General features: G+C 39.6%; 1 protein-coding gene across 5 annotated transcripts; it reads left to right on the top strand.

Moving 5' to 3' along the window:
- The first annotated feature begins 8 nt into the window (after positions 1-8).
- Positions 9-27,975, top strand: tymp (thymidine phosphorylase). 5 transcript variants are annotated; one of them, XM_080886180.1, is made up of 11 exons: positions 9-234; positions 17,706-17,766; positions 19,158-19,277; positions 19,350-19,552; positions 19,835-19,933; positions 20,886-21,015; positions 21,291-21,409; positions 21,651-21,813; positions 23,307-23,534; positions 24,111-24,251; positions 24,321-27,975. In XM_080886180.1, the coding sequence occupies exons 1-11, from the start codon at positions 127-129 to the stop codon at positions 24,476-24,478; spliced, it is 1,530 nt and encodes a 509-aa protein (XP_080742306.1). In that variant the 5' UTR covers positions 9-126; the 3' UTR covers positions 24,479-27,975. The 5 variants fall into 5 exon arrangements, with proteins under 5 accessions (XP_080742306.1, XP_080742305.1, XP_080742308.1 ...); XM_080886179.1 differs by having other exon boundaries at positions 19,155-19,277; XM_080886182.1 differs by having other exon boundaries at positions 147-238.
- Positions 27,976-27,992: the final 17 nt, after the last annotated feature.

The following is a 27,992-nucleotide window of genomic DNA, read 5'->3' as shown; positions in this document are numbered from 1 at the left end:
GAGACTCCCAGTGACAGGGATTTAAAACATTTACATTTAAACAAACAGCTCTCAGTAACCTAAAACAAACATACACCATTCAGCGCGGAGGAAGACAACTCCCACATTTCTTCTGACAGGTGCGTCATGGAGGAATCCGACAAACAACCGGATAACCTGACCAAGCGGTCCAACACAACGAGAAAAACCGACTCATCAGCGGATACCGAGGACCTACTCGTACCCGACATGCAGGCAAGTGTGTAGAATCCAACAACAAAAAGCTGGATGTTCTAGCCATGCTTCACCACGAGATCAAAGATTTAAATTCAGTTTCCCCTGCGACCGGAGCGCGCACCGGGCAGCAGCTTCCATTCAACAACTAAACTGTTTTACCTTAGTGAAACAGTGAAAGATGAGTGTCGGTGCATTGCCTACGGTCAGTTTGTGGGTTACAACAGAAAATGACGCATTTATTGTTCTCGGGCGGGATTATTTCAACAACCCGAGGACGTTCGGCCGAATAACAGAGAACCGTGTCTGTGTAAACGCCATCCATACATCCATTCGCTTCCGCTTATCGATTCACATTAACTTTGACGCTGAGTATACGTTCTAAAACCACGCCTGTCCAGGATTTGGACAGGGGAGCAAACTGCGGCAGGGTCAGTCTGATATTATTTGTTTCATATTTATAACTCAAGTCCTCACAGCCCATCTCCATCACACAACACTTTCTCATATATTCATAAACTTTAGGCTACACAGACACACACCCAGATCCCATACTGCACATACATACATCTCCTTAGGAAACACATCTACAAAGTTCACATTCTTTGTGTGGTGCCTGTCACTCTGGTTTCTTGGAATGTGCGCGGTATTCGTTCACAGGTGAAAAGCGCAACAATTCTGGAATATGTCACAAAATGAAAGGTAGCCATTCTCCTCAGGAAACACTTCTACAAAAATCAGAAGAAAGGTACAGGCTCTAATTGAATCTGTCCTTTTCAGCTTGTTATAATAGTAAACAAAGAGGTGTGTCTATCTTGTTACATTTGCTCTAATAGACACAGAAGGTCGATATATAATTATTAGGGGTGCAACGACACTCGTATTGATATAGAATCGTTCATACAGTGCTTTCGGTATGCATATGTATCAACAATACAAAATTTTTAGATGCTGTCTGTGTTGAGAGCTCAGTGGACCTGCATTCGACTACTCCGCCTAGACTGCACTGTCTAGCGCAGATCCACTGAGCACAGCGTAAGTCAGAAGCTAAGCTCAGTAGTGATGGGATTTCCGGCTCTTTTTAGAGAACCGGCTCTTTCGGTTCGCCTCACTAAAAAAGAGCCGGCTCTTTCGACTCCGAACCGGCTCTTCAGGTTGTTTTGTTGCTTTCATTTATTTATTATTAGCAATAATATAAAATTATGCACAAAAGGAATTACTAATGTAAAAAAAAGTGGTTTCATATATATATATATATATATATATATATATATATATATATATATATATATATATGTATATATGTGTGTGTGTGTGTGTGTGTGTGTGGTGGCCCCTAGAGACAAAGCACGTACAAACTCCAAAAAGCACATACAAACTCCAAACCCCATTTCTAGCATGAACTGAACTTCCAAAACAGAGCTACCAATTAAATTACACAATTGCAAGCATGAAAGCATATGTGTATTGTTTGTGTATTTATACACAAGCATTCATATATAGTCAAATAATAAAAATAAAAAAAATGTTCATTTACCTGTTATTACCACACACCAAATCTGGTCGTTGGTACTTGCTGGCTTGTGTAGCCACTGGGTAACAAAAGCTCAATGCTGCCCCTAGCATCCTGGAGCAGTTCTGTTATCTTTTGTACGTGTTTTGAGTTTTTATGTTTTTCTGAGTTTTTACGTGTTTTGGAGTTTGTACGTGTTTTTACGTGTTTTGGAGTTTGTACGTGTTTTGGAGTTTGTACGTGCTTCAGGGTTCGTACGTGATTTGAAGTTTGTATGTGCTTTGTCTGTAGGGGCCACCATAAATATACTTTTGTTTATTCACTCCACATGAAATGCAATAAATAAATCATATAATACAAAAATCAACTACTCACATTTCAACTTTTAACTATTTAAATTTTCAGCTTTTTCCTTTTACAAATTTAAAGTGAAACAACACAAAACACTGCAAACCACAACACAATTAAATATAAATTATAATATGAAAACAAAAGGAACATGCATATTCTCTGTCATATGGGCCTGCATGAATAAACTTTCTGAATCCTTTATAATCCACTACTGAAAATAGTTGTGGATGATTACTATACCTTTCTAATGTGACGTTGTTGTCCCTGGCTCTCTTTCTCTCTCTCTCCCTCCTGGGGCCCGTTCTTCGTACCTCGCTAAGTAAGTTAGCTGGATTTGATTGTTGACGATTTCGCGTGATCTTAGATCGTTCGGTTCCCCGAAGCTCATCCGGGACTTGCTGCCATAGCAACAGAGCCGTAAGCGTAAACCTGCTCGGGAGCAGGTTTACTTTATGTAAACAGGATTAGATCGCGGCCACGCAGGTATGTCCGCTTCATGTATACGAAAGCAACAGCGATATTCCACCACTGTTTCACCATAAATAAATAACATCAATGTAACTAAAGATAATGCAGCACTTGATCCTGTTATTGATGTCACACAGATACATACAGGTCATTTCCTAAAAAAGGGAAATGTACTATTAACATTCTATTACATGTATGTGATTATTACAGATGTAATTCATATTTCAGAGTAGTAATTGCAAATTACTTTGTGTAATCAAGATGAGAGACCACGGCTATAAAAGTGAAGGTGGATTTGGGAAGCCTGTCCGTATATGCGAGCCACCCATTGCGGAAGGTGCAAGATTGATAAGGAGAGTCCTCAGAATTCAGCGTATATTGCGGGATAGACAGGATCCTTTAGCTCAGCGCGACAGTGTGCTCATAGAGAGATATCGATATTCCCGTGAGGGTATTATTTACTTAACCAACTTGTTGACGAGGGGGTGCAGGACCACCACCTGTCTTTTGTTGCTCTGCCCTTTTCTTGGTTGCTGTCATGGACAAACAAACAGATTATTTCAGGGTCTCTTTCCAAGAGACGAAAAGCAATATAAGTGATAACTAGAAAAATTTGCATTTCCTGCGAAAATGCTGTGTGGATGCCTTAATGCTGAAGATGTCGGCTGAAAAAAGCTGAAAAAGTTGAAAAAACAAAAACAAAAGAACATTGCCCTGAGCAGGATTCGAACCTGGCCCTTCTGGTCTAAAGGGAGCGTCTCACCTCAGTGCGCCAATCTCTTTCTAACAAACAGAGGTGGATAGACTGACAATTCTGGTGAAATTAGCAGAAGCTGCTTAGAATTGTGCTGATAAGAGGTGAAAAGGCTAAAAACTTTGCAGAAAAGAGGTAAGGAAGCAAAAAGATGAGCTACAAAGAGATGAATCAGCAGAATTTCTGCTCAAAAGAGTTTTTTCTGAAAACAGCTGAGATTTGTGCTAATAAGAGGTGAAAAGGCTGAAAGTTTTTCAGAAGAGATGAATAAGCAGAATTTGGGCATAAAAGAGGTGAAAATTCTGCTGAAAAGAGTTCAATCAGCAGAATTTCTGCTGAAAAGAGTTGAATGAGCAGTATTCTGCTGAAAAGAGGTTTTTGCTGAAAACAGCTGAAAAAGCTGGTATTTGTGCTGAAAAGTGGTGAAAAAACTGAAAATTGTGCTGAAAAGGGCTGAAAAAGCTTAAATTTGTGGTGAAAAGAGTTTTAAAAAGTTTTACTGTTGACTGAAAGAAATGTTGCCATAAGCGGGATTTGAACCCGGGCCTCCCAGTCTGAGAACGGACGCTCATCTCACTGAGCTAAAACACAGGTCAAGCCGGCAAGGAAAATCAGTGAGGCCACTGATAATATGCAAAAAAGGGCAAAAAATATTGAAAAGAAAAATCAATATCTCAAAAACTATAGAAGTTATGAGCACCAAAAGATATAGCACCCATTAGCAGAAAGAGCAGAATTTTTTAAGATTTGAACGGTGAAAATAGCACAAAAGCTGTGGGAGGAGTAGCGGTCCAAAAAACGTACGGAAGCAACTAGAATAACTAGAAAAATTTGCATTTCCTGCGAAAATGCTGTGTGGATGCCTTACGCTGAAGATGTATGGTGAAAAAAGCTGAAAAAGTTGAGAAAAAAAACAAAAACAAAACATTGCCCTGAGCAGGATTCGAACCTGGCCCTCCTGGTATAAAGGTAGCTATTTAGCTCACTGAGCCAACCTCTTTCTCACAAAGAAGAGGTGGAGAGATTGACAATTGTGCTGAAATGAGCAGAAGCTGCTGAGAATTGTGCTGATGAGAGGTGGAAAATATGAAATTTTTACAGAAGAGGTGAATAAGCAGAATTTCTGCTGAAAAGAGTTGAATGAGCAGAATTTCTGCTGAAAAGAGTTTTTTTCTGAAAACAGCAGAAAAAACTGAATATTTTGCTGAAAAGAGTTCAATCAGCAGAATTTCTGCTGAAAAGAGTTGAATGAGCAGAATTCTGCTGAAAAGAGGTTTTTGCTGAAAACAGCTGAAAAAGCTGGTATTTTTGCTGAAAAGTGGTGAAAAAACTTACAATTCTTCTGAAAAGAGGTGAAAAAGCTGAAATTTGTGTTGAAAAGAGTTTAAAAAGTTTTACTGTTAACTGAAAGAAATGTTACCATAAGCGGGATTTGAACCCCGGCCTCCCAGTCTGAGAACAGATGCTCATCTCACTGAGCTAAAACACAGGTCAGCCCGGCAAGGAAAATCAGTGAGGCCACTGATGATATGGCAGAAATGGGCAAAAAATATTGCAAAAAAAATTCAATATCTCAAAAAGTATAGAAGTTATGAGCACCAAAAGATATAGCACCCATTAGCAGAAACAGCAGAATTTTTTTAAGTTTGAACGGAGAAAATCGGCTGAAAACTGAGGGAGTAGTTAACGTCCAAAAAACGTACGGAAGCAACTAGAATAATAAAGAACTAGAAGAATTTGCATTTCCTGCGAAAATGCTGTGTGGATGCCTTAACGCTGAAGATGTCTGCAGAAAAAAGCTGAAAAAGTTGAAACAAAAAAACAAAAAAAAAAACATTGCCCTGAGCAAGATTCAAACCTGGCCCTTCTGGTCTAAGGGCGGTTATTTAGCTCACTGAGCCAAACATTTTCTCACAAAGAAGAGGTGGAGAGACTGACAATTGTGCTGAAATGAGCGGAAGCTGCTGAGAATTGTGCTGATAAGAGGTGGAAAGGCTGAAAATGTTGCAGAAAAGAGGTGAATCAGCAGAATTTGGGCAGAAAAGAGGTAAATCAGCAGAATTTCATCTCATACTCATCTCACTGCGCCAAACCGGTTCTCATATGATACCACTTCTTACAGGGTTCACGTTTACTAAGGCACTACCCAAAAGGCGCCACAAGAGGGCACTCCAACACAAGAGATGACCTATTTACACTGATGCACTTAGTAAACAGTCAGCCCCCTACTTAGCTACTACATAATACAGTGATATTACAGTATACAAATTCACACAAATACTATGATTTGGCAGAAATACTATGACTTAGTAGTAATACTATAACATAACAGATTTCCTAAAAAAAACTATGAAATTGCAGTAATTCTATGACTTGGCAGAGATACTACGTTTTAGCACAAATACTATAACAACGCAGAAATACTATGACTTAGTAGTAATACTATAACATAACAGTTCAATGTTCTTGCACAAATACCACAATATGGCAGAAATACTATGTTTTAGCACAAATACTATGATTTGGTATAAATACTATGATTTGGCACACATACTATATTCCGCAGATACACTATAACATAACAGATATTCTACGACTTAGTAGTAATACTATAATATAACAGAATTATTAATTGGGCACAAATACCACGATTTGGCAAAAATACCATGATTCGGCACAAATACGATGACATGGCACAAATACTATGATTGGGTACAAATACTATGACTTGGCAGAAATACTGTGATTTGGCAATAATACTGCGTTTTAACACAACTACTGAGATTTGATTGAGATACTATGATTTAGAAGAAAAACTATGACTCCATACAAATACGATGCTTTCGGACAAATACTGTTTTGGTTCCAATACTGATGTGCAACAAATACTATGATTTGGCACAAGTACTATGATTTAGTACAAATACTATGATTTGGCAGAAATACTATGCCTTAGTAGTAATACTATAACATAAGAGATATACTATGGTTTTGCAGACATACTATGTTTTTACATAAATACCATGATTTGGCACACATGCTATGATTTAGCAGAAATACTATGATTGGGTACAAATACTATGATTGGGCAGAAGTACTATGTTTCAGTACAAATACTATAATTTGGCATAAATACTATAATTTGGGATAAATACTATGATTTGGCACATATAATATATTCAGCACATATATTATAAAATAACAGAAATATTATGATTTAGCCCCAAAACCATGATTTTGCACAAATACCATGATTTTGCAAAAATACTATGATTTAGCAGAAATACTATGATTTAGCAGAAGTACTAAGATGTAGTAGAAGTACTTTGCTTTAGCAGAAATACTATGATTGAGGAGTAATACTTAAACATAGGAGAAATATTGATACACAGACACACATACACAGACAATAAAGGGAACAGGAGCTGTTGAGAGTCTGGGCTTGGTATATGTAGGTCAGTTAAATTAGCTGCACCTGCTGTAGTCAGCCCTTACACACACAGACACAGAGAGAGGTGTGAGTTTTCTTCAGTGTATTTCTGACATTCAGGATTCCCCTCGAACAAATGGCCATAATTTCCTAACCGTAGGGGCTAGAACGGTCATTCAGACATCGTTTTGTTCAGAAGAGATGGGGGAATCTTCAGGTCTTCATAATTCAGAGATAAAATATAAATTATTAAAGATATATGACTTGTAATACACTGTAACTGAGTAGAGGCGAAGCAAAAACTGCCTTGACTTGCTCTCAAACAACCTTTGGTAATTCTAAATCTATTTGGAGTATCAATATCATTCTTTCACCGTAAGAGACAGCAGGCTTTGGTGAACAATCATGGAAATTTTCAGGTCTCTGTGGAAATCCATTAAAAAGATATGATGAGAGAAAAAAGTGCCTCATTTCCAGAGTTTGAAATCTGAAGAAATCTGAGCGAAGGACGAATTTCCTACCCTCAAACAAGTCTAACTCATTTCAGAACGGTAATAGGTGAGAAAATAATTCTTGAATTGTGAGCGTCAGGAGTGTCTGAAGATATACTGGGACAAGCCTTATGTCTTAACTTTGCTTCATTAAGGAGATATGACGATTCGAATATGCCTCTCATTACAGAAATCAAGTGGTGATTTTGAACAAACTCTCCATTGACTTTCTATGGAGAGTTTTGCGACTTTGTGTTGGTCTGAGGAGATTTGCCAAAATTCTATAAATCCCACAACAATGATAGTGACATTTTCGGAAGGCCAGCAAAAATACCTACGTTTTGATGTATAATTTGTGGAAGTTGAGTGAAAATTGAGCAAGTAGCAAGAAGTTGTTCAGACATGAAGAGAAGACTGCAAAACCTTCAGTGGCACACTGGAAGCCAAGTGCATAGCAACCATAACAACGCATGTATTTTGTGAAAAATCACAATTTTGCAACTGAAAACTTTAAGAGGCATAAAAGTAAAACAGTAAATGATTTGAAAAAGCTGATTTATACCTGAATAGCCCAATAATTTGAGAACATTTTAAAGTTTGAATGGTTGTTCTACGTGAAAATATGAGGAAGTAGTTAAGTTTCAAAAACAAGAAAATTTTAGCAGAATTGCAGAAGTTTCCCATTCATTTCAATGTGACAAATTAAGCTTAATATTTTAAAAAGTATAATAGTGAAAAATACCAAAAGACATAGCACACATTAGCAGAAATAGCAGAATAGTTTAGAATTTGAACGGTGAAAATCGGCTGAAAATTGTGGAAGTAGTTAAGTGCCAAAAAGTGTACGGAAGTATCAAAAGGAACTCAATAGTGTGGATGCTTAAAGCATCCACACAATAAAGAGAAACAGGAACTCAATAGTGTGGATGCTTAAGCATCCACACAATAAAGAATAAAGAGAAACAGGAACTCAATAGTGTGGATGCCTAAGGCATCCACACAAATATTACCATTCTGTAGAATATTCTTATATTTCACTTTTACTTGTTCCCATGTTCTAGTGGGTCCTGTCGTCGCTCTAATGTGAAAGGGGATATAATATAACATAATATAATATAATGTAATATAATATTGGATAATATAGTGTAATATAATAAATCTACCCTACCGCCTACTGGTGTTGGCCAGAGGGGCCGATGGCGCGATATGGCAGCCTGGCTTCTGTCAGTCTGCCCCAGGGCAGCTGTGGCTACAACTGTAGCTGCTTCCACCAGTGTGTGAATGTGAGAGTGAATGAATAGTGGCATTGTCATGCGCTTTGGGTGCCTTGAAAAGCGCTATATCAATCCACTCCATTATTATTATTATTATTATTAAATTACTTACGAGTTTAATTTGTCAGCAACTTTCTGCCAGCCCTCTCTCCTTGCTTTTGCAGCCTTTGCAGTGTTCCCTTGCGTTCTGATTAAACTCTGAAACTCCTGAAATCGCTCACTCAGGAGTTCTTGCTCTGCTGCCGAAAAATACCGAGCGCGCCCCTTCGACATTTTCGCCGACCAATCAGAGGGTTGCCGATCAATGTTTCCACTATCAATGCGTAGCCCCTTTTACGACACCCAGTGATCTCACATTACTTCATCCAGCTGTACTAATCGTCAACAGCAGGTGTGTTCGGAGAACCGGATTAGCGAGCTCACGGTTAGCGCGATGATTTGGTCTTGGATGTGTCATTTGATCTTGGATGTAGTAAGCGACGTACGAAGAACGGGCCCCTGCTCTGTTCCTGTGCTACTGAGTGTAACTACCGCCCCTCCCCCCTCTGCCCAGCGCAAAGCACAAGGCTCGCATGCTGAGTGAAGCGGATAAAAAGTGCGAGAGAGGGTGAGAGAAAAAAAAAAACATGGCTCGTGATAAGGATTCGGCTCGCGTCGTTCACTTCAAAGAGTCGGCTCTAAGAGCCATTACGTTCGCGACCGACCCATCACTAAAGCTCAGTGCAACATGGCAAATTGAACCTCCCCCACCCTCATTCAGATCTGGCCTTTGGAACTATTTTCATGTGATGTATGACCCTGAAGGTAAGCGCGTCATGGACAAAAGTAAAACAGTATGTCGGATGTGCCACGCAATGCTCAGTTACATGGGTGGGAACTAGTGCTTTAGCGCAGTTAGCTCGTTAACGTGTTGACGCTGTCCAGCCCCAGGCACGGATAGCTCGTTAACGGAGATTTGCCGTGTTGTGGCGTTAATGTCATTTCAGATTAACGCTGACAGCACTAGTGGGAACACAATGAATATGACTACACATTTACGTCGACATCATCCTAGTGCAAAGACAAGTGGAAGCAGACAAAAACAACAAGCACGCATGCTACAAACTTTACCCGAGTCATCTAGACAGCCGTTAGCACATGATTCTCCTTATGGGGACCTGATATGTTTAATATGCTGCTGAGAATATAGCCCAGAAGAAGCGTATAGTATAGCTTTTATTTTGGAAAGAGCCATTTCTCTGTAATAAACTCTCTTTTCCAAAGATGAGTGATTTCTCGATCAGATAGATAAATTTTTTTTATTACTTTGTTGTTTCAGCAATATTAAATTTAAAAACTGTACTTTTAAGTTAAAATATCTATTCATAATTTTAATAAATGACAAATTAAAAAAGCATGAACATTTTTTTGTATCGAAAAAAAATCGAATCGTGACACCAAAGTATCGAACCGAACCGTGAATTTTGTGTATCGTTGCACCCCTAATTATTATGTACTATTTCAAACAATATTTTTACAATCATCGATCTGTGTGCTCCTAATAATGATGATCCGGCTTTTTTAAATACAGTTTTCTATCAGAGACTGAAAATGGAAAATGTGACATCATTTCCGGGGTAAAACTGCAAAGAATTGTAGGTACGAGTGGCAAGCGGTAGTAGCGCACGCAGGCTTTCACATGAAAACATTCACGCAGCGATAAAAAGAAACACAAAAAATGGCAAGAAGCTGTTGTATTATTAACTGCAATAGCCGGTTGCATGACAGCCACGGGAAGCCGACGGCTAAAGAGATCGTTTTTTATCGGATTACGTCGTGGAAGAGAAATTGTTCAAGCCGTGTTTCCGAAGTAACAAAGAGCTGACGGATGGCCTGGATTGCAGCAATTCGAAGACCAAATATAACGTTCCAGAACACTCCAGCTTACAGGTTAGTCTGATCCAAGCAGTTCCACAAAGGTACGTCTTCTGTTGTTGTTATTACGTAATTTATCATAACATAATTGTTGATGTAGGTTACAAATAAGTCTTATATTGATTTGAATTGAATTTGTTGCGCTATGCTGCTTTGTTCACTGTGGCTTTGCGGGCTAATATTTGTTGTGTTTTGTAGGAAAACCAGCCTACAAAATGCTGGAATGCGATCCAGACTGGGCACCTCTATCAACCTGGGTCATACCGAGTTTAAAGCTGCTACCACAGTGGGATTTGATCGGTTAAGAGAGAGAGCGATATCAAAACAGCCACGAAAAGTCCCGCATACAGTGGGGCAAAAAAGTATTTAGTCAGCCACCGATTGTGCAAGTTCCCCCACCTAAAATGATGACAGAGGTCAGTAATTTGCACCAGAGGTACACTTCAACTGTGAGAGACAGAATGTGAAAAAAAAAATCCATGAATCCACATGGTAGGATTTGTAAAGAATTTATTCGTAAATCAGGGTGGAAAATAAGTATTTGGTCAATAACAAAAATACAACTCAATACTTTGTAACATAACCTTTGTTGGCAATAACAGAGGTCAAACGTTTACTATAGGTCTTTACCAGGTTTGCACACACAGTAGCTGGTATTTTGGCCCATTCCTCCATGCAGATCTTCTCGAGAGCAGTGATGTTTTGGGGCTGTCGCCGAGCAACACGGACTTTCAACTCCCGTCACAGATTTTCTATGGGGTTGAGGTCTGGAGACTGGCTAGGCCACTCCAGGACTTTCAAATGCTTCTTACGGAGCCACTCCTTTGTTGCCCGGGCGGTGTGTTTTGGATCATTGTCATGTTGGAAGACCCAGCCTCGTTTCATCTTCAAAGTTCTCACTGATGGAAGGAGGTTTTGGCTCAAAATCTCACGATACATGGCCCCATTCATTCTGTCCTTAACACGGATCAGTCGTCCTGTCCCCTTGGCAGAAAAACAGCCCCATAGCATGATGTTTCCACCCCCATGCTTCACAGTAGGTATGGTGTTCTTGGGATGCAACTTAGTATTCTTCTTCCTCCAAACACGACGAGTTGAGTTTATACCAAAAAGTTCTACTTTGGTTTCATCTGACCACATGACATTCTCCCAATCCTCTGCTGTATCATCCATGTGCTCTCTGGCAAACTTCAGACGGGCCTGGACATGCACTGGCTTCAGCAGCGGAACACGTCTGGCACTGCGGGATTTGATTCCCTGCCGTTGTAGTGTGTTACTGATGGTGACCTTTGTTACTTTGGTCCCAGCTCTCTGCAGGTCATTCACCAGGTCCCCCCGTGTGGTTCTGGGATTTTTGCTCACCGTTCTCATGATCGTTTTGACCCCACGGGATGAGATCTTGCGTGGAGCCCCAGATCGAGGGAGATTATCAGTGGTCTTGTATGTCTTCCATTTTCTGATGATTGCTCCCACAGTTGATTTTTTCACACCAAGCTGCTTGCCTATTGTAGATTCACTCTTCCCAGTCTGGTGCAGGTCTACAATACTTTTCCTGGTGTCCTTCGAAAGCTCTTTGGTCTTGGCCATGGCGGCGTTTGGAGTCTGACTGTTTGAGGCTGTGGACAGGTGTCTTTTATACAGATGATGAGTTCAAACAGGTGCCATTCATACAGGTAACGAGTGGGGGACAGAAAAGCTTCTTACAGAAGACGTTACAGGTCTGTGAGAGCCAGAGATTTTCCTTGTTTGAGGTGACAAAATACTTATTTTCCACCCTAATTTACGAATAAATTCTTTACAAATCCTACCATGTGAATTCATGGATTTGTTTTCACATTCTGTCTCTCACAGTTGAAGTGTACCTCTGGTGCAAATTACTGACCTCTGTCATCATTTTAAGTGGGGGAACTTGCACAATCGGTGGCTGACTAAATACTTTTTTGCCCCACTGTATATGTGCCCAAGTGTTGTATTGAAGCAATCAAGTGATGAACAACTGTTTTCCAGTATGTTGTTTTGCAGTGTTGTTGTGTTTTTTTGTTTTTTTTTTTTGTTGTTGCATTGTTGATTTGTTTTTCACCAAAGCAGCTAATAAAGCACAATGAAATACAATTTTGCGTCTTTCCTGTGAGATTCTATAATAGAATGAAACAATAATGCCAGTTATAAATAAAGACAATAATTGAATGAATTATGAAACTCATTTTTTTCTATTAGATCCGAAAATGTTGTGTAATACTGCAACCTGAAATGACAAATAGATTGCGTTGGCCTGTGAAGGAAATAAAGAAAAAAAAATCTAACAACAGCTGTGAAATGGAATAGTCCAAATCACCAAAGTAAACTGGGCGGGGCTTGTTGCAGGGATCTGAAGTTACTAAACATTTTGTGAGTGTATGCACTCACGCTTAGGACCATATAATAATAAATATGTGTGTGATGAAAGTTGGGCAGCACGCTAACATCCTTACTCCATTCTGTATGCTCGTATGGGTCTAACACTTTCACGCCTTTGATTTTTTTCCTCGTACTTTTTTTTTGTCTTTTCATCAAGTCTGTCTTTGTAAGGACCTGCCGTGTTCTCCGTCGTTTTGTACATAACTGTTTTTGGGGCAAATAAAATGCAAGTAGAGGTTAAAACCGCAGAATTAATGATTATCGGTGCTGGAAATACTAGCGCTTGATGCAGTGTTTTGATTTTGTTGCTACTGGTACGTACAATGCAATGCGCGAAAGTCACGTGACCTTACTGCAAACTCGTATTAAACCCTTTGAGCGCTCCAGTAATTCAGCTAATATAGCACATTTACAGTCTGCCCGAATAATACATGAATATATGGAAGATTTTAGTGTTTGTGATGTCTGGAGACTCAGAAATGAAGCAAACAGGAATTATACTTTTCTTCTTTTTTTTAAAGTAAAGTGTGCGTGTTAGTCCCCATAGGGAAATAGTTCCTCTGCATTTAACCCATTCACCCAGTGAAGCAGTGGGCAGCCACCAATGCAGCGCCCGGGGAGCAGCGTGTAGGGACGGTACCTTGCTCAGGGGTACCTCAGGGTAGCCGTTCAGTGGAGTCGAACCCCTGACCTTCCGATCATGGGGCCACCACTCTACCTACTGAGCTATCCCTTCTGTATATCAATCTTTTTCAGGAATATATTTTTTTCATAGGAGTAATTCTATCATTGAAAAAACAACTTCTAGAATACACCCTATTACAATAAGTGAGCATGCACCCATATCCTTAACTTATAAGATAAGCGATAAGATAAGACTTTATTGATCCTGCAGTGGAGGAATTAATGCATTACCGCAGCTCAGGTAAAGATAGCAGAATTGATCCCATTTTAAATCATCTCATAAAGTTTAATATCACCCTTTTAATGGATTCAGAATTTGATAAATTTATAAGGGAAGAGTGGAAAGTGGAACAGAAAGTAGAACACGATATTGAGGGAAAAAATAAATATCTAACAAGCAGATATGCAACAAATCCAATCAAACAAACATGGAAAGAACTGCAAAATGTTAAATTACAACTAGACAGTGTTGGGGAGTAATGGAATACATGTACCGGCTTTAGGTATTTAAAATACAAAATATGAGTAACCATATTCCATTGCAGTTGCCGTTTAAAAAGGTGGTATTCAGAGTACTGTTACTTTGTTGAAATAAAGGGATTACACAGTGGTCTTTTCCTGTTTAATATGTTAGGCTATGCCCTCTCTATTTTTGGTAATTCCACGCCGGTGGAAACCCAAACAAAACACACATTAAGAGGCTCTAATGCCTGTGTCTCATGACGTGAAGAAATATTTTTAAAAATTGTTATTCAGAAAATTATTTAATATGAAGGCAATAGGCAGAGTGTTACAGGCAAAGCCCTAAAGAATGTAGACTCATGGGCAGTGTAGTCCGTGCTGCAGGGAGAGTGGACTGCCATTAGTGATGTGCGGATCGATCTTGAAATATCGATTCCTCCGATACCAGTCATTTATGTTCTAGAACCGATTCTCACATTAAATATCGATATTTTTAGTAATTTAGGGTTAATTTGTAGTTTATCATTAACAGCAACACAGTGGAAAGAAACTATAACATTCGGATTGTCTACATTCAAAGGAACTACTTCCTCTTCCGCCTTTCATAGTCATGTGCGAAATACGGCTGTATAAATGTCTGCAGCCCCTTGGCTCGCGCACTCACAACAATGGCTGAGCGTAATTGTGTGGACGTATTTTACCTCCACAAACAGCTGAGACATGGTTTGCGATACATGTGGCAAAAAAGTGCTCCAAGAGTGAGGTGTTGTGGCCATACTTGCCAACCTTGAGACCTCAGAATTAGGGAGACATTCAAAAGGGCTGTTGGGGGGAGGGGGGGTGATAAATACATTTTACAGTGTTTATTTATCGGATAAAATACGTTAAATGTCACCGTTATTATTAGCCGGCCTGGAAACAGCGGGGGGTGTCCAAATTCAGAGGCTGCTTCCACCTGAGGACCCGCCCTTCGCGGTCTAAAGAAAGCCGGGTAGTACGTCACGAGCTCCCTCGGTGGAGTGAAACAGCCGCCTGCTCCTTGCCATCTAAAATATAACCGGGCGCTGGCGTAAACTCTCGACCGTCTCACACTTTCTTTAATTAGTTTTCTGTTTGATGTTTATTCAGCTGTGTGAAAACCCCGGAGGAACCCTCCTGAGGGATTAATAAAGTTAAATTGAATTTAATCTAATCTAATAACTTTAATCTCAGCCAATCCGATTTACTCATGAACAAATAAAACACTGAAAAAGCCAGCCAATAACATTTTTAAGTTATCAAAGTGACTTATATTTCATGTTTAACCCGAGTAGTGAAAGACCGCGGGGGTTTGAAAACAATGTGTCGATCGGCTCAGATATTTGAAGTTTACACAGCTACATTCTCACCTGAAAACATGTTAAAAGTTGTTTGTTTTTTTTGCGACCCAGAAAGAGAAATAAGAGTAATATTAAAACTAAGTAGCTGCCGCCATTGTTGGAAACTGGAATTAGCTCGGCCGCGCTCCGTGAGAGACGTCTGTCTCGCCCTAGCAGCACCTGTCCCTCTCCTCCTCTTCAGTTCGTCTCAACATACGCTCGTCATATTCTGTGATATGATTTACTCTGAGGTGTTTGACAAGGTTAGTGATGTTGCCACAACCATACATGCCAACCCTCCCGATCTTTCCGGGAGAATCCCGGAGCCACCATTCTCCCGAATTTCCACCCTTTAGTGCTGCAGGCAGGCAGGTGTTCAAATAGCGCACAACTTCAGTTTTTTTATTTCTATATGATGAACTCTGCATTATTAAGTGATAAGAACAAGTAATCCGATGTCGTGTAATCATTATGACGCTATAATTTGAGATACACTAAATAAAATATGTTTTTGCATAAAGTATCGGTATCGGATCAGTATCATCGATACCACCCTGAATATTACTTGGGATCGGATCGGAAAGGAAATCAGTGGTATCGCACATCACTAACTGCCATACCCGTTATGTGTCTGTGAGGGAGAGGAGGGAGAAAAAGGAGAGTCGAACAGTACGAGTTGTCACCGAGCAGAAACAGGAGATGAAAGCATGTAAATATAATAATAACCACTGCAGCCAAAGTAAGTTTAAGTAAGCTATTAAGACTCGACTGTACACCGTGTTCGCGTTTTCCTCTGAAACAATAAGTTCTGTTGGAGCAGCCTTTCAACACCTCTCTCTGTCTCTCACTAGCAAAGTTGACCCAGACAACAAAGTAAAGCTAGTTTTTGGCTACAAGCCCGACAGGAACCCAACGTATTAGCCAGAGGTCCCTTTACTACGGTTTGGGGCGCGGACCTGTTTTATATACGCACGGAATAGTTTTTTATATGAGATCGCTGCAAAAAGTGCAGCCTTACCTTAAGATATATTAAGATTTAAAATTCTAGTTGGTATTGGTATGGCGAGTATCCTTCAGTAATAGTAATAAATCACACAGCAACATTCATGTGGTTGTAAAAAGCTTGATAACATATTAAGTAATCCAAAGTATTCCGTTATGTTTGGGAGCATGTATTCTGTAATCTGTAATGGAATACATTTTAAAAGTGACCTTCCCAACACTGCAACTAGATTACATTTTATCACAAAAAACAGAATCTCTTCGACAGTGAATGCAACAATACTGGGACGGGAAATCAATAATACTTACTATTAAGTATTACTACTACTTTTACCGTTATTTCTATTCTGCTGAAAATAAACCTAATCACCTCTATCTGCCAGGGACTTACACTGTGCTCTAAACCAAATGCCTAATGGCAAGGCACCAGGCCTGGATGGATTCCCTGCTGAATTTCTGAAACATTTCTGGTCTGTGTTATCTCCACTATTCTTCATAACTGGCACAGAAATAAAAACAAAAAAACTAAAAAAACAGTCTAATCCCTCCCCATATGAAAACGGCAGCAATAAAATAGTTACTAAAAACAGAAAACGACGCTACCAGCCTTTGTCACTAATTAATACCGACATTAAAGTTATTCCTAAAGCACTTTCATCTAGATTAGAAACAGTTCTGCCCTCAATAAATCATAATGACCACACAGGATTCATCAAAGGCTCACATGTCAAAAAATGTTTTAGTACGACTTTGGTAAGCTACGGAGCTGCACCGCTTGATGGATTGTCGGAGCATTACGGCTACCGAGGAGCCTCGCGTAGTAATACGCACTGTGCTTCAACGTAATATTACCGTATTATGTGTGTATAAGCACCATAAATGGCACCTGAAGCGGATTTCAAACTCCAGGCTGTCAGTCACGCAGTAGAAGTTGGGAACAGAGCTGTACAACAGGCAGGGAAAAAAATCCATGCTCCTTTTGAAGGAAAGTTTAAAATGAAGAAACAAACGTCTGGAGGCAATTATTACAGTTAAACTAAACTTAAAATACCTTTAGTTATTCCGAACTTCTCGTAACTCGCACATACTTTCATATTCTTACAGCACATACAGAAAATGTTCAGAACAAAATAAAAGTAAAGTATTTAAAATAGTAAAAGCGGAAGGAAAAGGAGCCCAAAAACTGAAACCGAAATACAAGAGGACCCGTCTGAACCGATAACAGCTGCCTGCACGTGACACACAAATAAACAGATCGTCTGTAAACACACAGCACATGAACTTCACTTAGTGGGGACATTTGTCAGCTTTTTTTTTCTCTGAATGACCAAATCAGAGGTCAAAGGTTAGTGGCTCACTCGTTTTCCTCTCCCTGCTCTCCTATTGACTGACAGACTCACTTTATGAAGGACCACGGGGTCGATGCCACTTCACAGACTGCAAACATCAGACCAGGTACTGTACTCTGACTCTGTCTTACTCTCATAACAGGGATGTTTTCCTCTTCTTCAGAGCTGAACTGTTAAATTTTACCTGTGGTTAGAGGTCGGTATGGTTAACAGAAAATCTGCAGGGGCTGAATGGATTAAGGCTGTTTGTTAATAAGTTTTTAAAGTGTTCATTATTGTTCCTATTGTTGTTTTAGAGTTTAAACAGATGCGCTGATTGGTTGGTTTATTTGAGAATTCAGAAGGTAGAGAAGAGGAAGTGGAGACAATAAAAGCAAAAACAAGTCACAGGCTTTATTTTGCTAATTAGGTGCCAAACACATGTATTATTATTGTTCTTTTGCCTGTAACGTGATGATTTGTTAAATCTCCCCGATGTTTCTGTGTGATACAGATAAGGAGCTGAATGTCTAAAGTGACTAAAACCTTTGCACAGTACTGAACTTTCACCAGCAGAGCCACCTCTGACTTTATGAGTCCAACAATAAACTGGAGTCATGGCAGTACTGGTCCTTTGAGTCACAGAGGGTGTATAAAAGATTTACAGCTGGCTAAAAAATAATGATAATATCAAAAATAACAAAGCTAGCTGGCTATTAATTTTTTTCTGCCTTTGCAAAAGAAGTGAGTCTGTGAAAGATTTTTTGCTGGGGGAACTAGATGCTCATCCTGATGTTGTTTCTGCTGAGTCCATTTATAGCTGCTGCACACACACACACACACACACACACAGAGAGAGAGAGAAACTTGCCATCGTGCTGCTGCGCTGTTAATCTGCATTGCACCAGAAGCTGGCTGTGTGGTAAGCATTTCGATTACAAAGTGCTGCAGAGGAAGCAGAGGTGATGTATGAAACAGCTTTATGTAGGACAGGTGGCTTTCCACCAGCTTCTTCAGAAAGATGATTCAGAGGAACAGGGCGTGTGACTGGCTGTTTTACACAATTAGTGCTGAGTTAATTAATTGTGCAAGTTTTAACTTTTATTCCTGAAAAGAATTGTTTTTTGATGCTTTTTTACTTTATATACTATTTTTTATTACTTAATTGTCAATTAATTACATAAAATTTGAACTTTTTAATCTTTTAGGAAAGTCAGTAACAGAAACTCTCCATGTTGATATATTTGTCTTTATAAAATGAGAAAGATGATGTGGCAGCTCAAACAGATTGATTCCTGTTTTAATGCCTTAACTCAAACTGTGTTGCCTTCTCAGTACTGCTAAGAGGTTAATCTACTTTGTTTGTGTTTCAGTTTTTTTGGCCCTGTCTTTTAAAATCCAGAGAAAAAGGAAAAACAAGTACACAGGAAAGAACTATTAATAAAACCAGATCCTGGTCACTGAATGATTGAAAATTTTTAGGTCTCAACAGACTTGTAATGTTTTTACTTCTAGCAGACATGATAACAATCCCAGATCTGATCAGGAAGAAGAGGGATGGAGGACAGTTAAGTGATGACGAGATCAAAGCCTTCATCCAGGCCGTTAAAGAGAAAACCATTCAGGACTCTCAGACAGGTACAAACCATCTGACATGCATTCACATTTCCTCCTTTGCATCTTTAACGTCTCCCACTCTTTGTATTTAAGGGGCCATGCTGATGGCTATTTGGCTGAATGGGATGGTCTCCGCCGAGATTAAGGCCCTGACCCGAGAGATGATGTCATCGGGAGAAGTGATGGAATGGCCCGATGAGTGGAAAAATTTCATGGTGGACAAACACTCGACTGGCGGGGTGGGAGATAAAGTCAGTCTGGTGTTAGCGCCAGCGCTAGCTGCCTGCGGCTGTAAGGTATAGACTTTAACGATGAAATCTGATTGGTTAAAACGTTAAAGTGAACCCATTCTGTTCATGCCCAGCTGGACTGCGCTAAATTTACATGATTAATATTATTTTAGACTGGGACACAGTGCAGCCCCCTGGTTCTGTTTAAGCTCCTCCCCTTTTAAACAAACTTCTTGTGATTTGTTACCCCACATTAGTAGAAGGTGATTTACTTGGGTGGGTGTGTCTTCCTTTTCTCAAAATGTGAGATTACCATATTAGGAATATTAATTCAGTCCATGTCCACAGGTTCCTATGATCAGTGGGCGGGGCTTGGCTCATACAGGAGGAACTCTTGATAAACTGGAATCAATTCCAGGATTCAAGGTGGAGCAATCAAGAGAGCAGGTGAAGCAATCTGTTCTGGCTCACATATATTTACATATAGTTTTAAAAATTAATAGTTTTAACTTTTAATAAATGTCAGCAAAATGTTACTCTGGGGGGAAAACACACTGAAGCACTTTGCGCACCCCCTGGTGGGCCATGAGGGTACTGCATGTGATTCACAAGAGCTCAATTACAATAAATATACTTAAAAATCTTTTTTTTAATATCAAATATTTTTGATTTTATGAGGTAAATAACCACTGGTCCACTGGAGTGGGCGGTTCAATTTGCCAACTACCAATGAGAGCCAAGGATACTGTTGGCTCACATAACAGAGTTGCCAGGCAACTAGACCCTGGAACAAGTGAATAACTTCCTGTGTCGCCTCTTTAGGCTCACGTGAGGATCATTGATTAAGTTATATTAAAAGTTTTAGGCTCTAAAGATTTTCAGATATTAAATTGGGCTCAAGGATGGCATAGACTGTATATAATAGATGGATATAGCCACAGTGACAAACACTAAATACTGCAACACTGCATGCTCATTGGCTCACCTCTTGTCAGTCACATGTCATTGGCGAATGAGGATGAGACTTTTTAAAGTGTCTTTTTTTTTAATTATTCAAGAGTCGAATCTATTGACTGAGACCATTTACTCAAAAGGAAAGAATTTCCTAATAGTCAAAATAAAGTGAGTAAGTCTCTTCTGTTTAACCACCAGAGGAGTCGCCCCCTGCTGGCTCTTAAAAAAAAACTAAACAGATGAAACTATTGACTGTTTGGGGAAACAAGGACACTGACATCTTTACTGAAATTTGTTAATTAATTCCAATGGTAGCTCTTGTGATAAGGGTACAAAAATAACAGAAAATTAAATATTTAAATTCATAAATAAATAAAACTACATACGGATAATAAAGAGTGATGAACACTCAAAGTCATTCTCTGATTCAGCTGTTCTTCTCCAGATCCTGGAGATCCTGGACTCAGTGGGCTGTTGCATTGTGGGTCAGACAGAGACTTTGGTTCCTGCAGATCGAGTCCTGTACGCTCTGCGGGACATCACCAGCACCGTGGACAGTTTACCTCTGGTTACTGGTAAAAACTGGGATTAGTGCTTCAAGAGCCAAAAACCCTTTTTTTGTGTTGTTTTTTTTTTTTTTTGAGAAATTTAAGCTTTTCCACCCGTGTGTTGCGAGGGTCAGGGGACCCGACACACAGGCGGAAAGGATTTAGACTTTCTTTACTTGATATGTGAGCCCAATCAGCCTTCGGGGGAGGGTCATTTCTACCTGAACATAAGTTTGAGCGGTTATAGCATTATGCCCATTTAAACTGATGTCAGCTTACAGCCGTCTGTGCTGTTTCTGCAGGTTCGATCATCTCAAAGAAAGGAGCCGAGTCTCTGTTTGCTCTGGTGCTGGATGTCAAGTTTGGACGAGCTGCTATCTGCAAAGACTTGGAAAGTGCTACAGAACTAGCTCAGATGCTAGTGAGTACAACAACAATTCAAATATTTCACCATAAAAGAGGGAGGGAGGGATGTGAAACATCTGTGCATGGAGTGATGCAGCAACACAACATTGAACCACAGGGGAGATAATATTGGGTTTATTACAGGTTATTTTAATCCAAACTCAGAGGTTTAATTTACAGCGCAGCGTCCAATGCCACAGCCCGTTAATGGCAAAGCTGACCTCAAATTTGGATTTCGCTGTTTATTTTTCTTTCAGGTGGAAGCAGGAAACGGCCTGGGCATATGTACAGCAGCTGTGCTCAGCGGCATGAACAGTACGATCGGTCGATGTGTGGGAAACAGCGTGGAGGTGATCGAATCTCTGGAGACGCTGAAGGGAAACGGACCCGATGACCTGATGGAGCTGGTCACGACTCAGGGTGATGACGTCGCTCAGCAGCTCTCGTCTGTCAGGGTTTGATCACCAAAGTAACAACGTGTCTTATCCGAGGCATTAAAAAGGTCCTGAACCCCAAAGGAACACCACTTTATTAGGAACACCTGTGGCCATTTTATTAGAGACACATACCCTGTGGTCAATTTATTAGGACCACCTGTGGCTCTCTAAATGCAGGAAGCATCTGAACCATTTCAAAGTGGCAACTGTTTTTATTAGCACACCCATGGCCACTTTATTAAGTACAGCTGCGGTCTAATAACGTTGCAGCATCTCTTTTGTGCCACCTGCCTGTTTACCTCTTCTAGCAGCAAGCCAGATAATTTGCAGTGTCGAGTTAACATTAAAGATTATGGATAAATAACATGTATCTTATCTTCATTCTTCTCCTAGCTCTATATAGTTTTAAATATTGCACTCCATACAGATGCCCTCTGATTAAGAAAAAGAAAATTATTATTTTACACGGTATGCAGCCCCTCAGTTTACCTCCCGTCTCTTTAAGGTCCTCCTCCCTAAAAGCCTACTTTGTTCTGACTGATCAGTTTCTGGCAGTCTACCGAGGAGCAGCACCCAATGCTTGTGAGCTGTACTGCTTGTATTTTTTGGACTTTGTACCCACAGGAACTACTGCCACATAATTCTTTATCTTTTTTTAAAACTCTGAACTTGTTTAATATTGCAGATCCGCATTAACTTGCTAATGGGGATTTGCCGCATTAATGAGGTTATGGTGTTAATGCTGACAGAACTAATCTAAACCTGTAACTTTCTTTATACATCCATCCATCCATCTTCATCCGCTTTATCCGAGGCCGGGTCGCAGGGGCAGCAGCCTAAGCAAAGAGGCCCAGACCTCCCTCTCCCCAGCCACCTCCTCCAGCTTATCTGGGGGAACTCCAAGGCGTTCACAGGCCAGCCGAGAGATATAATCACTCCAGCGTGTCCTGGGTCTGCCCCGGGGCCTCCTCCCTGTGGGGCATGCCTGGAACACCTCACCCAGGAGGCGCCCAGGGGGCATCCTTGTCAGATGCCCGAACCACCTCAACTGGCTCCTTTCCTTTATACATGAAAATTAAAATTAGAAAACGCAGAACAGCCTCTCCTTTGTGAATATCAGAGACATGACAAGAATCTCATTGTTACCTTTGTTATAGAGTCCTAGTGAATATTACCCTTAGATGAGATAACCCGTTCTATAATGATGATAATAATTTTTTTGCTATAGCTAATAAGAAAAATAGACCACTTGGGTTTAAAATTAAAAAACAAACAAACACTTAATTCTGACAGCTGTAAAAACATCATGGGAATCTAAACCCACTGCATGCACACCTTTACAGACAACAACTTGCTTTAATTTTAGTCTATTTTTAAGTTTATTTAATTTTACACTGGTGTAAAAATTTCCCTTTAGGTACATTTAAAAAAGAAAGCATGATAAATATTTAAAATGTGTTTTGTCTGTGTTTGTAGGCGGCTTGTTGCTCGTGATGACTGGTCTAGTGTCTGACCTATCAGAAGGCAGAAAGCAGATTTCCGAAGCTGTGGTTGGTGGAGCAGCGCTGTCAAAGTTCCAGGCCATGATGGAGGCTCAGGGCGTGAACAGCGACACAGCTCAGCTGTTGTGCTCCACCAACGCAGATTACTACAGCGTCCTGAGAAAAGCGAAGCATCAGCTGGAACTGAAGGCTCCTGCAGACGGTAAAGCCAATAAAATGCCTCCATTCACTGTTGATGCATTCAAAGACACACTCAGGAAATATGAACTACCTGCACTTACAAAGAAAATTTATCATGTTTAGGAATCTAAAGAAACTAACAAACACAGCTATCTTTGATGACACGGGAACTTTTATGCTGAAGCGCAGGTTGTTACACAGTTTGTGATTATAGTTACATTTGGGGTTTGTTTTAAGAGAATTTGTTACCAACAGAAATTAGACAAGAACTGCACTGAAAATCAGTGGCAGGAGGTCTGATGTAGAGATGAATCCAAATTTGAACATTTTGGTTTAAATAGTCAATATGAACAAAAAGAGGTACAACAGTGAGGGTCTGCAGCCATCAGTAAAACACGGTGGAGGCTCAGTCATGGTTTGGGGCATTTCAGCCAGTGGCGCTGTGGATGTTGTCAATACTGATGGAAATATGAACACAGAAAAGTACAGTCAGAGTTTGATCCAAAATGTAATCCCAACACATGCACTTGCACATGTGTACTTACATATGTGAGCCCTCGTATTTGATAACATGTATTTTTACTGTGTCTTCCTGCAGGTATCGTTTTGGAGATTGACGGTTTGGTTTTAGCTCAGGTGCTTCACAGATTGGGTGCGGGGCGATCAAAGGCTGGAGAGCCTGTCAATCACAGCGTGGGGGCGGTGCTACTGGTGTCTATAGGTCAGAGGATCACAAAAGGTAAGAGGCTGTTGCTACTGCTGCTGATGGTGTGAGGGACATCCTCCTGATGGAGTCGTGTGTTTTCAGGCGACCCGTGGCTGCGGCTCCATTATGAGGATCTGGCGCTGACCCCAGACCAGAGGAATCACCTCGAGAGCGCCCTGACTGTGGGAGCAGACAAAAAAATACAAACACAACAGAAACACACTTTGGTGGAAAAGATACTACCTGAGAAATACCAGTGATTCTTGAGATAAGGGACAAAACATGTCCGCCAGATAAAACCCAATTTGAGGGTTAAAAATATGCATACAAGACTGACTGAAAGAAAAACCAAGGCAATGTTTATACAACAAAATTATGATTTTGCATTTTTTATACATATACATTTATTTTAAATGGTACAATACATTACCAGTACCTTAAAAATCCATTGTCCAGAAGCAGGTGTGATAATATTAAAATACAGAAAAAAAATTAAAAGTAATTCAAAATGTAAACATCATGGCTCTCGTCACTAAATATTTAAGTCAATATCTTATATAATATCAAAATATGCAATTGAAAATTTATTTTTACATATTTTTTAAGTGATTAAAATCGTGTCCAGAGTTTTTGTCAACACCATCAGATTTTTTTTAAAAGTACAAAAAAATCAGGAATTATTGTGGTTAGCTTACACTCTGAGGACCCCTTTACCACTTCCTGTTTGATACACATGCCATGAGGTCACTGCTGTGATAAGGTTTTTTTGTTTTTTTATTTCATTTATCGCATACCTTTCTGAGAAAACCCTGTGTCACAACCATAGTGTGTCAACACCAAAGTCGATGAAATGCAAGATTTAAGTATCTTTTTTATAAAAAGCTTAATTTAGGTAGATTGTAGAGGCCATAAGCAAATGATGCAAAACAAGATGGCTTTTGTCAGAAAAACATGTGTTATGAGAGAAAGTAGGGTGTCAACACCATCAGGATTTTTGCCTGACAGTGTTGACCCATTTCCAGTGGTGTTGACAAATGCCACAAAAGTGTCCCATTCACTAATTATATTAAGTTCTTTTAATTAATATTTCAGTCATATTACTTTCTGTGTATTTTACTGATATTTCTGCTTTACAGATGTGTTGAATATTATCGAATTTGCCTTATCTCGAATCTCATTGTTTATGTATACTATGTCTATGAAGCGTCTTGAGGCGACTCTTGTTGTGATTTGGCGCTATATAAATAAAATTGAATTGAATTGAAATTGAACTTTATTATTCCTGTAGGAAAATGCTTAGTTCTCTGCATTCAACCCATTCACTCAGTGATGCAGTGGGCAGCTACCAATCGAGGATAGCCGCTGTTTGTTGGATTTGAACACCCAACCTTGCATCATGTGGCATCTACTGAGCTAGCTGTGCCCCAAGAGCTGATCTTTAAGTGATGATGGATGAATCCTGCTTCTGGGCCCAAACTACTCTATTTATTAAGGCTGTTGTGCTTTTAACATGTTTTATTGCTTTTTATCTTGTTCTATTTAATCTGAACAAGCCCCTAAAAACAGTCAGTGATCACTGTCAGCCTAACCATCAGAAACCCTTGCATTACCTTTTATCGAGTGGAAATTTATTTAGCGTCCATCCTCCAGCTTCACTGTGTTTATGTTATGCTAACATAGCTGTGTCACCAGCAATCACGTAGCACATCATTATATACCAGCTAGTCCAACTTCAGTAACCCTTCAGTAACCCTGCAAAAGTCACTGTTGTTTAGTTTTCTGGCTTCATTTATGTTGGAATGTAGGTGGAAACCAGCGAGCTAACTTCTAACTCTGTTAAATTTCATATATTCTGTTTTCATGGATGCCTGGATGTTACACCTGGAAGAGCAGCCACACTGATCATTTTATTAAAGATGAAGGAAAGAAAGAATTTAGACAGTTTGTAACTCTCAGTGATGCCGCAGAGTTCCTTTGACTTTGGGATCTGCAGCGGAGTTTGGACCTGGAAACAGCTAATGACATCAGACTTAAAGACTGGATAGCATCTCTATTGCTTAATACATAATTGTGTTGTGAATATTCATCCTTAATCTGTATAAATGCATAAGGTTCAGAAAAATTATAGTAATTACAAAATGGTACATTTCAGGCTAGAATTGCAAAGGGGAACCTGTCAGAGGAACGAAAGAGGAGGAACAGGGATGATCAAATAAGGAGAAAAAAATTAACAGCCAGCCTGAGTTGAAGAAAGAGTTTCTCATAAAGGAAAGGGAAAGATCTAGAAAGAGAGTGAAAGAGGGAAAAATAAAGAACATCGGTGATCTGAAAGGAAGAGAAAAAAGGGAGAAGGGAAGGTTTTGGAAACAAGCAAACACACAACCAGAGTACTTTAGGTATCAAAGAGTAGTAGGCAGCTACTTGCTGGTGAACTATTAAGATGTAGAACTTGACATGTGCAAAAACAGAATTGTTATGATGTGTCTGATATTACATAAGTTGTTAAACTTTAATGGTCATTTTGAAAGAAATAATATTTTGTTTTCTATTAGTGTGTCACCACCGTCAGCACCTTGTCAACTCCATAATATGGATTTCTTTGTTTATTTTTGTCTTTTGAAGAACCGTATATTATCCTCCCTCATGATCTTCCAATAAAAATACGTAATTTTCTCAATGTGTCATTTGCATGCTGCTAAATAGGATTGTTTCTTTTCTGAAAATATGTATGACTGTAACGCTACTAATAAAAAGCCAAAACAATCTTACTTTTAAACATAGTATAATTCGTTTGAAAACATATGTGCATAAACAATAGAACAATATGCTGCTAATAGTCAAAATAGCTGAAACAACCTAAAATATATATTTTTGCATTTGTTTGTGTCTGATGGTGTTGACAAAAACCTTGCACTCCTCCAGCAAAAATATAAATTATTAAAAAATATTACACCTGGGAGATTGTACCAAAACATGGTGAGACAGCCAAAACTTTGTGTAACAATTATATGTAAATATCCATCCATCCATCCATTCACTTCCGCTTATCCTTTTCAGGGTCGCGGGGGGCGCTGGAGCCTATCCCAGCTGTCATAGGGCGAGAGGCGGGGTACACCCTGGACAGGTCGCCACTCTGTCGCAAGGCTAACACACAGGGACAAACAACCGTTCGCACTCACATTCATTTGCACATTCACACCTAGTGACAATTTTGGTTATCCAATTAACCTATCCCCACAAGTAAATATGTAAATATGTTTTTGTTTTGTTTTTTCAAAAAATATATTTTAGAAAATTAAAACCTGTTTTGTCCCTAATCTCAGGAATCACTGATACACATATTAATACTTTTAAGTTGTAGAGTTTAATCTGCCTGTAGGAACAATGTGAATACTGCTCCCATGACCTCACCGTCCGTCCGTCTCTGATGCTGCCGCTTCCTGCTGAGCTGATTAAAAGATCGGCTCCGTGCTCACGACTGCTCATCCTTAAACTTGTTACCTCAGTTTATCTGGTCTTCAGGTGATTTTATCCAGCTGCTTTTAACCATTAAGCTTTCCTCACCATGGCCCTCATGTAAAACTTCAGTATTTATCGATCTGTCACTTCACAGATATCAGTGTTACTCACACCTTTAGTGTTCACGCCATCTTTTCACCATCTATTTCCTCCTCGCTCTCAGATGTGCAACTGATGTAAGGATTCATTTAGAATTGTCATTTTATTGCTGGCTCTGCAGATCTTTCGTTTAAATAAAAATCGCTTCTTGAAGAA

The sequence above is a fragment of the Rhamphochromis sp. 'chilingali' genome (assembly GCF_963969265.1).
Source record: "Rhamphochromis sp. 'chilingali' genome assembly, chromosome: 7".
Lineage (NCBI taxonomy): Eukaryota > Metazoa > Chordata > Actinopteri > Cichliformes > Cichlidae > Rhamphochromis > Rhamphochromis sp. 'chilingali'.
The sequence above is the reverse complement of the archived record's forward strand: the minus strand, read 5'-3'. Positions and strand labels throughout refer to the sequence as shown.

Coding starts and splice junctions, on each gene's coding strand:
- tymp (XM_080886179.1), top strand. CDS start 127: ATGGAGGAATCCGACAAACAACCGGATAACCTGACCAAGCGGTCCAAC. Junction 21,410..21,650: donor CAGAACTAGCTCAGATGCTA/GTGAGTACAACA, acceptor TTTTTCTTTCAG/GTGGAAGCAGGAAACGGCCT. Junction 23,535..24,110: donor ACTGAAGGCTCCTGCAGACG/GTAAAGCCAATA, acceptor GTCTTCCTGCAG/GTATCGTTTTGGAGATTGAC.